The sequence below is a fragment of the Spermophilus citellus genome (assembly GCF_964194105.1).
Source record: "Spermophilus citellus genome assembly, chromosome: 8".
Classification (NCBI taxonomy): Eukaryota; Metazoa; Chordata; class Mammalia; order Rodentia; family Sciuridae; genus Spermophilus; species Spermophilus citellus.
In genome coordinates, this window is record NC_138189.1 from 55,664,618 (window position 1) to 55,681,692 (window position 17,075).

Below are 17,075 nucleotides of genomic sequence, written 5' to 3' on the forward strand. Positions count from 1 at the left end.
TCAGTGTCCTTGTGGCCCCATGTTTCAAGCAGTTTCTCCCACAAAAAGGACAGTCAACACATTTATTAAGCATCCACTGTTTGGCAACTGTTACATATTCATCATTTCAGTGAATTTTCAAGACAAGCCTGTGGCTATAAATTATTAGCCTTATATTATGAAAAAAGAAACCATGGCTCACAGAGACTAAGGGACTTGATCAAGCAACAGAGTTTGGGGCAAGTGGGGAGAATAACACTTTTATTTCAATAATATCTTACTGTTTACAAAACACACTGATATTATTTCTTTGCATCCTAAAGATAATTTTGTTATAAGTGGGAGAAATGGTTTTCCAAGGACAGCTTATTAGATAAACATTATTTGAAGCTATTAGACCTGTACTTGGTTATGGAGATGTCTTTCTTCCAAAATACCAGTTTCCTCCATATTCCCTATAATTGGCAAGATCTCTACTTCCCTAGAGTGTACTGAGTCATCCCTTCTTTAGAAACTGTTCCTTCTGTGCTTAACCCTACCATGTGTTAAATCACACCTTTGGAAAGACTAAGAGGGGCAGAGATGTAACAAAAGAGATGATTTTCTATCTATAGCTACAATATTTTTATCTATTCATGGAGAAAAACCCATCCATGTTGATGTTAACCTTTCAAGGGACCCAAATTTGCCTTATTAATCTGGCTTGATACCAATGCCTAGAAATGGATTTATCTAAAGAGTGAAGTGAGAGTTGTGCCCATTTATCTGATTGGTTCATGGAGAATCTTCTGAATCTTGCTCCCCTCCCCACAAAGAATATGCACTCAAAGCCTTACCCAAAGTGATTATTGCAGAAGGTTGAATTAAAATGTCTTACAAAAGCTTGATTTTCTCTAATCAGTTATCTTTGGATATGAAAATACCTGGAAAATTCTGTGGGGAAAAAAAACACAACTCTTTCCTTATGCATCTAATATTTCACCTTCTCTTTCAAACCCAGGAAGATACTTTAGTGTTTACCTCAAGAGTGAATATCTGTTGGAGGGAAGGAAAGGAGTTACTTTTACCACAATAAACCTGAGTTTGAAACTCCTGAGATTGCTGGCACTGGGTCACTAGCTTTATCTACAGATAAATACTTGCACAAAAACAGATAATGGCTTGTTTTGCAACTATTTTACGTATATTTCCCTCAACTCGCCAAAATGATTGTCTTTAAAACCTATGTCCGTTTTTCCCTTGCTGTTTTCCCTGTAATTCAGTTCTCTGAATAAACATAAGGGTTGAGTTACAATTAAAAATAATGAAACCCTACAGGGCCAATGTCCTTGCATGCAATAAAAGGGCGTGGGCTAATTGCAGGAGCAGAGATTTTTTTTTTTTCCTGCATTTTGCTTCACTTTGATTGGTGCACCACTACTTTAAATAAAGGTTTCTGATCTTCCCTAAATGAGAGGTACAGAGCAAGTCCTAGGCACAATCCAGAAAAAAAATTTAATCTTCTTTCCTTAGAACTATCTTGATTAGCATCAACAGGCCCTGAGAACACAGTGAATGTCAGCATCTAAGGTAAAATGTGATTTTATGGTTTCCATATATTTCCTGTAAGTTCTTTTTTCCTATCTTCAGGCAACCTTTATAAAGAAGATTTATCTTCATCTGTCACTAGATACTGAATAATAGCTTATTATAATCCATTAGCATGTTTCAGAGAAGACATAACTAATAACCATCCAACTAAGCAAAAAAAAGACTTAACTATAGACCTTTTCTTTTTACTATCTGTGATTATTAGTGACAGTACCTAATTTAGAAAAGTATTAGGAGATAAGCAAATTTATTTATTATTCAGATCTCCACTTATGTAAGAGCAAAGAGCCTTTTGAGCTTACAGAATAAATTTAGAAAGATAATTCATTTTAGGAGGAAAAACTGAATTGGGGGACATATATTCGACTAAAGCCAAAAGAAATTAAAATATTCCATTTACTCTAATTTGACAAAGATAAGTTTTGGCATACTTACATAGGTAATCTAAACATCAAATGATATATCCCATACATCTGCAAATAAAGGTTTATTGAAATTGCATTGTAAATGTATTTCAAAATTTGTCCCAAAGTTTAAGCAAACTATAGTTTTCTGTTAATAGTACTTGATAGACCAAGATTTCACATACTGGAAGGGATTTATTTATAATTTGTTTTATGAAATGCAGCACAAAATTTAAAGAATATCCTTAGAGGTCATTCCTAAATTGTCATTTAGATTGTAACTCCATAATAAAGTGTTTAGATATTTTTAATTGCTTGCCAATTCATTCCAGGAACAACTAAATTACAAATCTTTTTGGATATTTTTTTAAAACTTGATTATTTTGGAAGAGCATAGATTCAGATTCACTTTTTTAAATGTCTTTTAGCCACGATGTAAAAATTTACCTGATTTAATTCTCCACCAATTGTGTTTTAGATTTCATTTTTCAAAATGAAAGACTTGATACTGATCCTGTGCCTCCTGGAAATGAGTTTTGCAGTGCCGGTAAGTTTATCTTCTAGAGTATACCCTACATGGGTTCCTGATAGTTTGATATCAGGCAACACTGAAATGACATTGGCTAAGAGTCCTTACATGAACTCATTTGATTTAATTCATTGGTATAGATTCTACTGAATCAAAGTCATGCAGCTCACATTTCAGCCTTATTATCAAAATGCAATAAGTCCGTCACATATTTTTTCTATTCCAAACAATATTTAAAATATCCCAAAGACAATTTCTAAGTTTTATTTCATTCATTTGAAGTTAAAAGACTTAGGGGGCATCCACAATACCATGGCACAATTTTGTTATTAACTCCTTGCTATATCATTATGATATTTAATGGAAAGAGAAAATTTCTCTGAAAAAAAGTAAAGTATACTTCTTCATTTTAAAAAGGACAATATTGGCCAAATTACTTTGATTACAAAACTAAGCTAGGTAATTCTAGTTAAAGTTAGTAATTAAGTAACAAATTTACCTTTTAGGGGTGAAATTGTGTGACAGAGAGCTGCAATTTCTCAAAACAGGTCATGGCAATGGGGCTAAGTACATGTCATCCGATCCACACAATCATATAGGGTAAGGATCTCATACAAACATGATCTCTTGGAGCACTAAACTACTTCAGTTAAGCATGCAATTCTGATATGTCAAAGACTTTATTCAGTTACTATATGCATTAGCAATTACACACAGACTACATGCAATTACATGCACATACCATGCATCCAGCTATGAGGTAGGCACTGGAGACATGAAAATACATTAAGCCACGATCTCTTATCTTGAGGAGCTCATAGTTGGCCTCAAATGAGCTTCAGAATATTTTAATTCCTTGAGAGAAAAGGTTATAACTATTTGGGTTCCTTAAATGTTTTAAAGAGGATGAAAACTAATTATAAGAAGGAAAATTTCAATTTCCACAATAAAAGTAGAATTTCTGTCCTATCATGCAAGATGAATTTTAAATGAAAGAAAAATTGAGGTTGCCACCCTAACTTAACTTTATATGGTACCAACATTAGGGTCTACCTCAACTATCTATTACATTGATACTATGAACCTTATCTGATCTATACCTTAATCAATCAGGCCCACTCTGAGGAACAGGACAATTCCTTACAATTGTCCATCAAATCAGATATTCGTCTCCTTTTAATTCCTCATTGAAAATGTATTTTTATTTACATTTATGTAAATATTGTTCCTTAATTCATGCCTTGGAACATATAGAAATATATGTTCCAGAATATACTTAAATTTTGTCCTGTAGTTAAACCTATCTGTGTTATTTGTATTCTGACTAATGGGAAGGAAGAAGACTGCGCTCTTACAGTCCTCTCAAATTCTGAACAGTCTGCTGTATCATACATACTCATACCCATATATACACAGGTACTCACAATCATTCTTCCTATCTAAACAACTAACCTCCTTCTCTACCCAGAATGTTTGCTACACATTTATAATGTCCAAAACTAAATTATTTAGAAAAATTTTCACCACAACTCAGAAAATGGGATTTTACTTACATGAAAAAGTAGGGAGTAAAATGATATGGGGTACAATTCCTGAACTTCTTACTTCTAAAGGAAAAAATAATCCCAATATATTTAGTAGACATTCCATAAATATATGTAGTGCAAATGAAAAAAAAGGCATTCCTTGACACTAGAAATGTAAATATCCAAAGAACTAAAAACTTTAAAAATCCATTTACCCTAATTCCTACTCTTCTATTCTCCATTTTGTGCCCTGGTATTTGCACATATTAATATGTAAAAATATAAGGAAGGCTTAAAAAGGAAATAATTAAATTTTTAAACTAATTTCTGTAAATACAGCTATAATTTTAACAACTTTCAAGTGAACATATTAAGTATAATAGCACAGTACCTAGTGCTAGAATGCTTTTTATTTAAGGAAAACCAGCCTGGATGTGATTTAAGAATACAAAACACAGATCAACAGGTTGATAGAGTAATCATCCACTAAAGATGATGGAAGACTTGTTAAAGCCCTTTGAATGGGAAGCAAGTTAGGTCTTGCACATGATTTTTCTCAATGCCATAAACCAAAAACATGGAGGTTTGTTGAAAGCACATGAAAATTCAGCTCATGTGTAACCCCTTTGCTTTTTATGTAATATTTTTAAAGAAATTTTGCTTTATCTATTTACTACTATTACTTCTATCTATTTTACTACTCTTTTGTTGCTTTACTTCTTATTGTGTTTAGCTTTAAATCAAATTTTGCTTTTAAAGTAACATAGGAGTAAGCTATGCATAAAAATAAATGATGCATAGGTAGCAAAATTATTAAATATTATGGTAATTCTCCTAAATAACTTAAATTCTTCTTCATTCTGTCCAAAATACCAATTCATTTGAGTAATAAACCAATATGGTGGCCTCTCAGCTAGCCCTTATGTACTGGGGTGATTTTCTATTCCCAACAAGCATTTAAGAAAGTTTCTAAGAGAACTCAAAATTATTCTTATTTCAATTTAGATGTTTCCTCAGCAACCTGGGGCACCAGGCATGGCACCTGGCATGGCTAGTTTGAGCCTTGAGGTATGTATTACTAGAGTTTGTATATATAATATTTACATTGGCATGTCCCTGATCATGGAGAAACATAAGAAACTGTTTTTAGTTTTCCTAGTCAGAAGTCTGTGACTGTCATCCCGAACAGTTCTAGATACGTTAGTGAGATTTATTAGAGCTTTATTCTATAATTCTGCAATTTTAAATTTGCAGGTGCTTTAAGCTTTCAAACATAATCTATATGTGAATCAAAGCAATAATTATAATTAATACCTTATATTATGTACACATTAATGTAATTATGACATTAATTAAAACACATTGCTCTATAGTCACAAATGGTTTATATTTAGCCATGCCACTTATAATATCTTACATAATAAAGTTTTCATGAAGAAAACGTACCCGCACAAATTTATTTGTTCAAAAAAAGTGCTAAAATCAGCATACTACAGGAAAACAGCCACATCAATATTTAATAGCAGCAAATTCACAATAGCTAAATTGTGGAGCCAGCCTAGATGCCCCTTCAGTGGATGAATGGATTAAAAAATGTGGCATATATATATAATGGAATTTTACTCAGCAATAAAAGAATGAAATCATGGCATTTGCAGGTAAATTGATGGCATTAGAGAAGATAATGCTTAGTGAAGTTAGCCAATCCCCCCCAAAATTGTCGAATGTTTTCTCTGTTATAAGGAGGCTGATTCATAGAGGGGAAGGGAGGAGGAACATGGCAGGAATAGACGAACTCTAGATAGGGCAGAGGGGTGGAAGGGAAAGGGAGGGGCAGGGAGTTAGCAAGGATGGTGGAAAGTGATAGACATCATTATCCAAAGTACATGTATGAAGACACGAATTGGTGTCAACATACTTTATATACAACCAGAGATATGAAAAATTGTGCTGTATATGTGTTGTAAGAATTGTAATGCATTTTCTGTCATTTATTTTTTATAAATAAATAAATAGTATTTGCATTGTACTATAATACCACCTGTATAGCCTGTATTTCCCTTACTGCAATTCTCATAAATAATATATGGTCTGATTAGACAATCCCCAAAACATAGAAACTTCTGACCATACAATAAAACATTTACAGCTATAAACAGAAATTTAGGAGTTCATAAATACCACAGTTTCCACAAGGCATTGCAAAATTTCCTTCTTTCATAACAATCTGAGGTCAGCCAGTAGGTATATGGGCTAGACGTTTATCTCACATAGAAGCTCATTTCTTTGAAATTTTCTTCTCACTTTCAAGTTAAACTCATTATAAAGTACTCTAAATCTTTTCCCATTAAAAAAGTAAAATTGACTTTTTGATGATATAGTCACATTCTTGATAATCTATCCAGATGTTTCTTCCAATGTATTTTATACTTATGTTTTTGAAGTCTTTTTTCTCGGGAAAAAGTTGAAGATTGGTTTGCTTTGTTTGGTGTGTCTATTTTTCCAAATTGTTTTTCAAATTGAATGTGTTTAAGATAAAGTAATTTAAGTAGGGGGAAAGATTTAATGAAGCAATATCCTCACAATTACACTTATATTTCAGTTGAATGAGCCATTTTTCCATGTTTAATGTGACCCCCACACACACTTAACTGACACTCTTCCTTCTTTAATTAATGATAATAGCAAGCTCATTTTTTATTAGAATAACAATAATGGCAAATCCACACTTTCACATGTACATCTCTCAGTATGATTTGGGTCTACTCATTTTTTTATTCAAGTTAACCCATCCCACACTTTACCTTGATAATGTTAAATGTCATGAGAAATCAACTGGGTCAAAAGGCAGAAAATTATAGACATCGTTATCCAAAGTACATGTACTAATGCGACAAACACTAATTTTATTTTATTTTTTACTTAATAGACAATGAGGCAGTTGGGAAGTCTCCAGGGATTGAATGCACTTTCTCAGGTAATCATATTTTCAAATATTTCTAATTCAGAAATTAGTGGTGGTGATGATGGTGGTAGCAACAGCACCATAATTCAAAAAATTTGCTTATGAATAGATAATATCCTAAATACTGAAAAAACAAATAAGTAATTGAGATTGCTAAAAACAAAATAAGGTGGGTGGCAGGGGAAAACAAACACAATATTGAATTTTCTTTAGTAAAAAAAAATCCTGGGCTGGGGGTATAGCTTAGTGGTAGAGTATTTGCCTACCACATGGGAGGCACTGGGTTCGATCCTCAGCATCACATAAAAATAAATAAATAAATAAATAAAGGTATTGTGTCCTATCTATCTACAAATAAAAAAAAATTAAATCCTTTCTTACATTATTGGTTTTATTATATAGCCCAAAACACATGTGCTTAAAAAGCTGAATCTTAAACAAATTTATAGCAATACTGCAGTCTTACCCAGAATGAAATTTTTGTCTGTTGGAAGAGAGAATTTACATTAACCAATGTTATTTTTACTTTTTATTTGTATTCCATAAGATTGAAATGTAAGTATGTTTGTTTTGTTTTTTCTCCATGTTTATAGTTTTCTAGATTTGGCTTTGGGAAATCACTTAATTCTTTGTGGTTGCATGGTCTCCTTCCACCACATTCCTCTCTCCCGTGGCTAAGACCAACAGAACATGAAACTCAACAGGTAAGCATGAGTTTGTTTGAAATTTCAAGCTTTAAAATCTTTCCCCACTTGTCTTCTTTAAGTTATGTTATATTAGAAATAAGAACTAGCAATTTAGGATTAATTATTCTAATACCAAATAAAATAAATCCTATAACAACTGTTATTAATTAGGAAATTTAAATTTTCAACCCATTTGCTTATGTATTTCACATAGAAAGATAATGGCCTCCGGGTTCCATCCTCAGCACCACATAAAAATAAATAAAGGCATTGCGTCCATCTACAACTAAGAAAAAAAATTTTTAAAAAAATACAAAAGAGCAATGTTAAAATTATTAGCAAGGATAATAGATAAACAATCCTTGGAATTAAAAACAGATTATAGTTTGGACTATTTTCATTTTAAAAAATTATCTAAATATAATTCCCAAAGGCTAATTTCAAATGATGACAAACATCTTTGTTAAAACACAACAAAACCTATAGAATTCAATAAATATATCAATCTGTTAATCATTATTTGTTGGGTGCCTAACAAGTATAAAGTTAATCAAACTGTGCTTTGGGATAAAAATAAATGTATTTTAGAATGACTCCAAGCTTATAACATTTCAAATGTTTTGGGAGATAAGACAACATATTACAAGGTGCTAAACTGCATTGTAGAAGTAATAAATAGCATGAGAGTTTACACATGCGCAATGGTTGAAGAGGCAAAACAGAGCCAATTATTATTAGACTTCCATGCCAGTTTGAGGAATTTGTAACTGATCTACAAGAAATATGGAGCCACTCAGCACAAGTAATTTCTAAAAGAATCAAACAAACATGGTGGTTTTGACAGTATCTTTTAATTCCAGATGGTCTTCCTCATCAGGAGCATTATATGACAGTCCACATTTAGTAGTCAATAAATTATGTTAATGGTGATTGTTTCTTCACTTGACTAATTTTTCCAAAATGAACTTCATGATGAAGGGATTTGATGTGTATTTTATTTAGTTAGCTCTTATCTTTTCATTAACTCACAATTTATTAAGTACCTACCATGTGCCAGACACTTGTTAGGAACTAGGTTAATATGTTAAATACAAGAGCTATAAAGATAAAATACATTATTTTTTCTCAGTTACCAGGAGACCAAAGATTTATGACAAATAATTACAATGCAATGAAAGTAGTAAAATAAAAATACATACAGGTAGTCATAGAACCCAGAGGAGGAAATGAATGATTCATTCCATTAGGAAGTTCAAGTAGCTTTCCATCTCCCAGAGCAATGTTTATCCCAAAGGAGGTAGAAGAAACAAACATACCCAAAATTTCTTCAAATAAAATCAGTTCTGCTTCCTATGTAAATACTGCTTTAAGTCCCCTAACATTCCTTCCAAACAAAAACCACCCAAGTCTTTTGCTGTAGAAATTCTAGGCACCACACCCTTCCTGACACTCTTTTCAAATTTTTCTACAGTATGAATATTCTTTGCCTGTGCATCCCCCACCTCTCCCATCACAGCCATCCCTGCAGCCTCAACAGTCAGGACTGAAACCTTTCCTCCAGCCCACTGCTGCAACCGCTATCCAGGCAACAGCCCAGAAGGGTGGTCCTCAACCTCCAATGCATCCAAGGCAGCTGCCCCTGCAGGATGGAGAACCGCCAGCAACTGAGCAACAGGTGGCACCAACAGAGAAACCACCAACATCTAAGGTAATTCTTTTCTCTATATTCAGATCAGGATCACCTACTAACCCAATGAAAGAAAACTAATTAGCTGGCCAATTCTAAAAATCGCAGCCTTCAGAACTAATACACGAAAATATAAATGTTATTGATCAGCCTTTCATTTTGAGGACTATTTTTTTAAGTAAAACATAAATATTCATTTGTACCCTTTACCACCAGAGATAAGACACATTCAAAAAAATATTCTGTGCTTTTAAAACTTGGCTTCTTAGTTGCAAAAGGTGAAAGTTTTCATAGGATACAGGGCAGCCCAGAGAAGTCCAGGCAATCTACCATCATTTTTTCATTTGTTAGAAAGACAGAGGAGAGGATTAATCCTTCAGTATAACAAGTAGGATCTTATATTATCGCCTCTCTGCAGAGATGAAAACCAAAAGTACAAAAGTACCTTTAATAAAGTACCTTTTTTAATTGTTTTATTTATTTTTGCATTACAATTCTTAATATGCCATTATAACATAATTTATCGTATCTCTGATAAAGTATCTTTAATAGAGAAAAAAAACAATGGACAGAAAAAAAGAAGATATACCATGTAACTATTATGCTGGAGGTATTTAACATTCTCCCATGTCACCCTGCCTACAATCTAGAAAGATAGATATACAACATAAAGGTCATATTATAAAATATATATATGATCATCCCTTTTAATATCTATAAAGATAGATATAATTATCCCTTTTAAGGACAAGATAGACTTAAAGAAATTACAGAATTTGGCCCGGATTACATAAAATCAAAGTGGCAGAGCCAGAATTCAAACCAAGTATGTTCCAATTCCAAAATTCATTACTTTTTATCCTGCAAGATATAGCAATTCTGGCCAGACACACACAATAAAATTTAAAGGAAAAGTGAATTTTAGATCTAGCAAATTGTCCTGCCAGGACACTTGAGTCATGTTAGTAAAAGACAATTGTAAATTCTTGGGTCATCCCCTCAAAAGACTAAAAAAAATAAAAGAGAGAAACATATTTTAAATTGTTTTATTGTAATCGTAAATAAGTGTCTGTTCAGTTTGTTTATTTTGACTGGTAACTTTAATCCTTATCTATGATATAGCTCCTGGTAATGGATTTTGCTGGTCCACAGGTTCCATCAGTAAGTATAGATATCACTGAGATACTTTCCTAGGAAAAATATATTTGTATTTCAAAAAAAATTTAGCGAAATTTTTAATTGTTCCATTTGTCTATAAATATGAAGTATTATGGGTTCTTTTGTTTCCTGAAACGTTAAGTACCAATTCTTCATAGTAATCCATCTGAAAATTATTTCATATAATTCTTATATATTACTGTAGTGGGATTTGCCTATGTAAATTATTTGTTTTATTTTTACCACTTAAAGTTGTTCCATATAGCCCGTGTGATATCTCGGGGACCACTGCCACAAAACAAACCATCTGCAGTAAGTTTGTTTGTTTTTAAAATACAGCTTCTCTAAGTGTTTGCAATTTGATTTGAAAGTTCTTTCCTTGGAAAAAGCATTTTGTGATAACCATTTTATTTTGTGTAGCTTTATCCAGGAATGTTTTACACGTCTTATGGAGCAAATCAACTGGTAAGTTCATATTCTATTAAAAGTATATTTAATTAAATATCATCTTGAGGGCTAAAATTATAAAAATCCAGACCTCACATAAGATATTGCAAATAAATATTCTCTAAGTGTCTACATTATCAACTGAAATGGTAAGGAGGCACAGTTCCCTATTTGGATAATTCTGGCCAGACACAACAATTAGCATTAAGGAAAAGTGAATTTTAGATCTGACAAATTGGCTACATTTTTTCAAGAATGACTGGACTTTCTGCTCTGTCCCTGGATACTGCATTAATATTAAGCCTTAAGGAAATGCTAAATGACTTTTAACTTTGTTTTAGTAGATAAAAGGTAATAAAAGGCAGCTGGTTCATAATATGATGCACTGTTTCTCTTTGAACAGAATGCTCCTACCAGACTTGGCATGATGAGTTCAGAAGAAATGGACGTGAGTAATGTCTTCTAACTCTTCTTGAAATAGTGACCAAGAAATAACAGTCATAGATGACTAGCTACAAAAGACACTAACCATGAAAGTAGTCAAAAGATCACAGGACTTAGATTTTTCTACTCCCAAACCAGAAGCTTGACTCTGAAATAGTATCAAAAGATTTCATCGCATTTCCTATAGAGGAATTCCTGTGTTTTTAAATTTTTTCTTATAGTTGTAGAAGGACAGCATGCCTTTATTTCTTTGGATTGAACCCAGTGCCTCACACATGCAAAGCAAGTGCTCTGCCACTGAGCTACAGCCCTCGCCCAGGAATTCCTATGTTTTTTAATGATAACCATTCTTGAGTATAGGGTTCTGCCTCATTCTTTGTGTATGATCAGAAAAGACACCTCTCCTAAAAGGGCATCAGCAATGAACTGCAAACACTTTTAAAAAAAAGATATATGCAGTTCAGACACAGTCCCTTTCTTTCTAGGATCATTTAATCCCTTAAACACTCAATTCAATAGCAGCAAAAAATAATTCAGATCACAAAATTAAAAGATCAAAAAGGAAAAGAAAATTAGCCAAGTTTAAAATTTGATCATTATAAATTTAAAGTCCCTAAGTCAAGGATAGTATATTCTTATATTCATATCCACATATGAAGAGTACAGTTTAATATTTGAAATCAATAAACCCACACATCTTAACATTTTTTTCTCAGAAATTCCTGTTACATATGTTAACAAAGATAACAAAGCAAAAGTTATATTAAATTAACAAGGTATTGTCAACTATATATACTATCAAATTAATAAATATACACAAATGCTATCACTGAAAGAAAACTCATAGCTCAACATTTTTGAGTGCCTTTTGTTTGCTATATGCATAGAAAGATACCATAAATAAGATAAATAAGATTCCTGCTTTTATAGAATGCATAGAAAAGACAAGCACAGTGCAGATAATGTGAAATTCCTAGGATAAGGGCAGTCCCTGTCTTATTAAGGAAAGAAAGAAGAAAGGAAATATAACTAACCCAGACCAAGGATTCCCACCAAGAGCTGAGACTCAGAACAGAGTCAGAGAAGGCAGAAGTAAAGAGTGTTGAATCTATATAACATGAACACAACTGGCTGCAAATTAAAAATTCAAATTAAATGCTAATTATCATCTTATACTATCAATCAAGTTATTTATATTCTGACTCATTCCCAAGAGATTTTGTAGTGGCTTATGAAAAACACACAATAAAAATAGCCAAAGAAAATTGAAGGTAGGATTTAAAGTGAGTCAAAACTGTAAGGAAATGAGAATACAAACATGAGTCACACATTGCTGATCACCACAAACATCCCAGATTACCTTGTAGTAAAGGTAGAAAAGAAACATGATAAGTTATGGAATTCTATTTTAGTTCCTTCAGACAAATCAAGCTTTTTTAAAAATTATACTTGGTTAGAGGAAAGGAGAGAAGGAAAAAAAAGGAGAAAAAGAAAGAAAAATTCTTACATGGGGCTTCATTCATTTGGGGAATACTTTGAAATGCCATTGACAAGATCTTCCAAAACATTCTTCAACAAACACAGTTATGGATTTCAGTTTTTGTTTGTTTTCTGATGGTTGTAGCCATTTCAGCTGTTTGTTGTTTTCTTAAAATTAAATTCAAACTAACTTTTTCTTTCTTCTGCCCTGTGCCTGCTGCTCTCCTCACCCTCCAGCCAAGCATGGTAAGGAGACTCTATCTACCTTTCACAGAAGTTGCCTTCCCCCACTTAGATATGTGCAGAATCCTTTCTATTATATTTTAAAGCTAGTTCAATGAGAAATACATTTACACAAAGCTGTCAGCCAGTTCCCTGTTCTCTATCAATTTTTTCCTAAATTCTCAGACAATATGATCAGGTATAATTGTGTGACATTGCTAATAGAATGTACTAACGGTTTCCTTGATAAATGTTGGTTTTTCCAGGGAGGAAGAGGAGGCCCCTTGGGCTATGGAGCCATGTTCCCAGGATTTGGAGGCCTGAGGCACAGCCTTAGGAGAATGTCTCCCAATCCAGCCATGGGTGGAGATTTTACTCTGGAATTTGACTCCCCAGCGGGAACAAAAGGTCCTGAGAAGGGAGAAGGAGAGGCACAAGCCTCCCCCATGCAGGAGGCCAACCCAGCCAATCCAAAAAACGCAGCACTCCTTTCACAGATAGCACCTGCTGCTCATGCAGGACTCCTTGCTTTCCCTAACGACAACATTCCCAACCTGGCAAGGGGCCCTGCAGGGCAGAGAAAGGGATCCCTCCTCGGGGTCACTCCATCAGCTGCTGACCCACTGATGACCCCTGAATTAGCTGAGGTTTATGAAACCTATGGTGCTGATGTTACCACACCCCTGGATACAGGAGAAACAACCATGGATACCACAATGACCCCAGACACTCAGCAAACATCAATGCCAGGAAACAAAGTCCACCAACCCCAGATGGTACATGATGCATGGCGTTTCCATGAGCCCTGAAAACCTTGAGATATCAACTACTTTCTGTATGCACAAGCTTCCCAGTTTTGTCCCCACAGTCTACCTTTTTGCTAAAACACTTAATACCTTCTACAGCAAAGGCATTAAACACGCTAAGCATGTATTAATAAATACAAGTGGCTAGAAATAGTGTAGGTTCCCTTCTTGCTTTCATTCTCTTATTGAAATAAAATGTGTTGACTGTCTCTGTGATTTAGAAATACTATTAACAGCAAGTCTAAGAGTCTCAGCATTTGATAATCTTGTTTATTAACTCTCTTCAGCATTATAGGATTTCTCCTACTAGCATGACACTATTATATCCAGGAAATGCAGCACTGCTTTCTTTTTTTTCTAAGCAAGAAGCACATAGTCTCAGAATTCAAAGCTGTTTCATTTAAACTTGATTAAATTGGAATGCGTAAAGAACCTCTCCCTGGTATTACTGGGTTTCATACATTGGATTTTAAATTCTTATTTTTAGAGTATTTTATTTAATCTAAAACAATTAGCCTATTTTAAATAAAGATTTTTTTCTCATTGAAAATATGAGGAATTGTATGCTTATTATTTACATATTTGAGTAGTTAAGAAAAGCATACTCATCCCTTACCTTTTCTAGTCATTAATTCATTTTATTCAATTCATTTATTTTTTTTTTCAAAGTTTAACTGAATATCTACCTAAGTCCTACACAGTATGCAAGGCATCAGGCATACAGTCCCTTCCTTCAAAGATAACAAGGGGCATGATTGAAATGTAGATAGAGAATCACAATGTTAATTTTAAAAAACAACCACTCTAAGCCAAGATCAGCTACTTTACATATATTTTCTCACATCGATATTGCAAAATAGATACCCTCAACCCTATAGTACACATGAAAAGTACTATGAAAAGACCAAGCAAAAAGTGCTCTTTGGAATCACAGAGACACCTAATCCAGCATAAGTAGCATGGAAGACTAGGAGGAATCAGACAAGTATTCTCAGAACAGTATCAAAAACTGCAGAACAAAGTCTCCAAGAGAAAGAAATACAAGAAAAGACATGGAATGAGTTCAATCCTATGAAATATAATATAGGAAAGGAGGTATAGAAAGTGACCCTTGCTTGTGACTAAGGTCTGATATGTGTATGTATGGAAAATATGCCTAAATTAAGAGACTATAAATCCAGATTTGGTTATCCCTGAAAATTAGCCTCCTATTCTACTCTCCACTTTCTACTAAGTTGCCCAACCCATTCTTAGATTCCATGGAACTCAGACTCTCCTCCATTCCCTGATGAAGACTTTAGGAATACAACCAAGGAAAAAGATCCCTGAGATGCTTCCCAACCTGACATACTTCAGGAACCCTAGCAGGAGCATGTTGCCACAACTTACTGCCTTCCTCTTTTTAAGCAGGGCTATGCTCTCCCCACGACTAGAGCTAGAAGACAGATGTAGAAGACAAAAACTCAATTTACCTATCTTGGTGACTCCAGCAAAGGTAAAAAAGCAGGAGAATGACTTCCATAGTAGCCAACAGATACTCACTTAGACCCATTTTAGACTTCCAAACAGTATCCAAAAAAAAAAAAACATGGTAAAAGATATACTGACAGATCTGTGTTCAAACCTAGACATCACACCTGAAAATCGATGAGCCTTTAGATGTGAAACTTAATCTGTGTGTGTGTGTGTGTGTGTGTGTGTGTGTGTGAGAGAGAGAGAGAGAGTGATTTCTACAGTAGGGCTACTATCTGGATCACAGGGTTAATGTAAGAATAATATGAAATAAAGTACACAGATGAAATTACTGAATCATAACAGTGCCCTTCTTTTCCAGCTGATCCATTTCATAGCAAAAATGGATTATTCCCATAATCTAATGAATTTGTGTTTTTCCATGAACACTATACACATTGCCCTTTTGGTCCTTCTTTATAATTCATATCATGCATTTGTGAGACCACATATGCTGGCAAATGTTGTAATATATAGGGCCAAAGTTTGCTTCTGCTATTAGTAGGCTGGGAGCCTAACAGTGGTAAAAGCTAAATCAATTTTGGTGAGGAGTAGTATCATATAGAGCCCTTGAATGATCTCTCTCCCCAACACCACAATCATTTCAAACACTAGCACATTGAACAGACAACAAGGTAGCCAGAGAAAGAGGCCAAATATCACCATCAGAGACATCTTAATTATTGAGCATTCCCTCTAGCAGACATTTTCATGAGAAAAAAAAAATATCCTCATACAATGTCCCATCCTGAGAGGCCTATACAAATAGATTTTTTTCTGGACCCTCCTTACCACCAATCTTCCAATTTTATTCTTTCCAAATCCCTGGTGACTGATATGGAGTACCCTGATTGAGTATAATTCTGTACCTCAGATCATCTCTCTTTCCACACAAAATTAAAAAACAAGATACACCATTTAAAGTTCTGCCCCTTGAGTACATTAACTTTGCACTTTCAGCTGATTCCACACTACCCAGGCAGAAATCCATGAGACAGGAACACACTCTTTCCTCTCCATAAACTGGTTGCAGGAAGGGTAGCCATATAAGTTATTCTCTACTGGGACATTTTTGACAATGAAAAGAAGTGTCATCAATGATTATGCTGGACAACAAGTATAAACTAGTACTACCTAAGACAAACCTACTATCTGGTTATTCTAGTCTCATGAAACTCCTATGACACATGAGTAGATTGAAGAAAAGTCATCAAAATTATAAATAATAAAAAATTTAGAAGTCTGAACAGTTGCTTCTGGAACAGCTGTTCCAGACCAGGTGCATTTTTATTATTTCCACTGTTGTCATTTATGTTCATTTTTACTATGATTCAGTGAATCATATACCAACTAGTCCAAGATGGGTATGTCAGATGGAAAAATCACTTGACCTCCCATTGTCTCTATTCTATTAGAGTCTAATAAGAAAAAAAAGCAAGAATTACTTTTCACAAAGAAAATCTTAAAGTTCTATGTTGTTATTCTCCTTTCATGGTTTGTCATAGATCCTATACTGCTACAGATACTTCTAACAAATTGGAGCCTTGTGGGCCATAATGCTCAAGTGATAGGAAAGCTTGGGCTGGATCTTTTTCATGCTTTACATCCTACTCAAAACTGTCAGCCTTTCAAGTTATACAG

General features: G+C 33.9%; 1 protein-coding gene across 1 annotated transcript; it reads left to right on the forward strand.

Moving 5' to 3' along the window:
* Positions 1-1,533: 1,533 nt before the first annotated feature.
* AMBN (ameloblastin) lies at positions 1,534-13,925 on the forward strand (the record flags this gene model as incomplete). Its single annotated transcript, XM_081304356.1, has 10 exons — positions 1,534-1,548; positions 2,452-2,520; positions 5,034-5,096; positions 6,958-7,005; positions 7,587-7,697; positions 9,151-9,387; positions 10,777-10,836; positions 10,945-10,989; positions 11,375-11,419; positions 13,383-13,925. 10 exons carry the CDS (start codon positions 1,534-1,536, stop codon positions 13,923-13,925), a joined length of 1,236 nt encoding a protein of 411 aa, XP_081160482.1.
* Between the last annotated feature and the right edge of the window lie 3,150 nt (positions 13,926-17,075).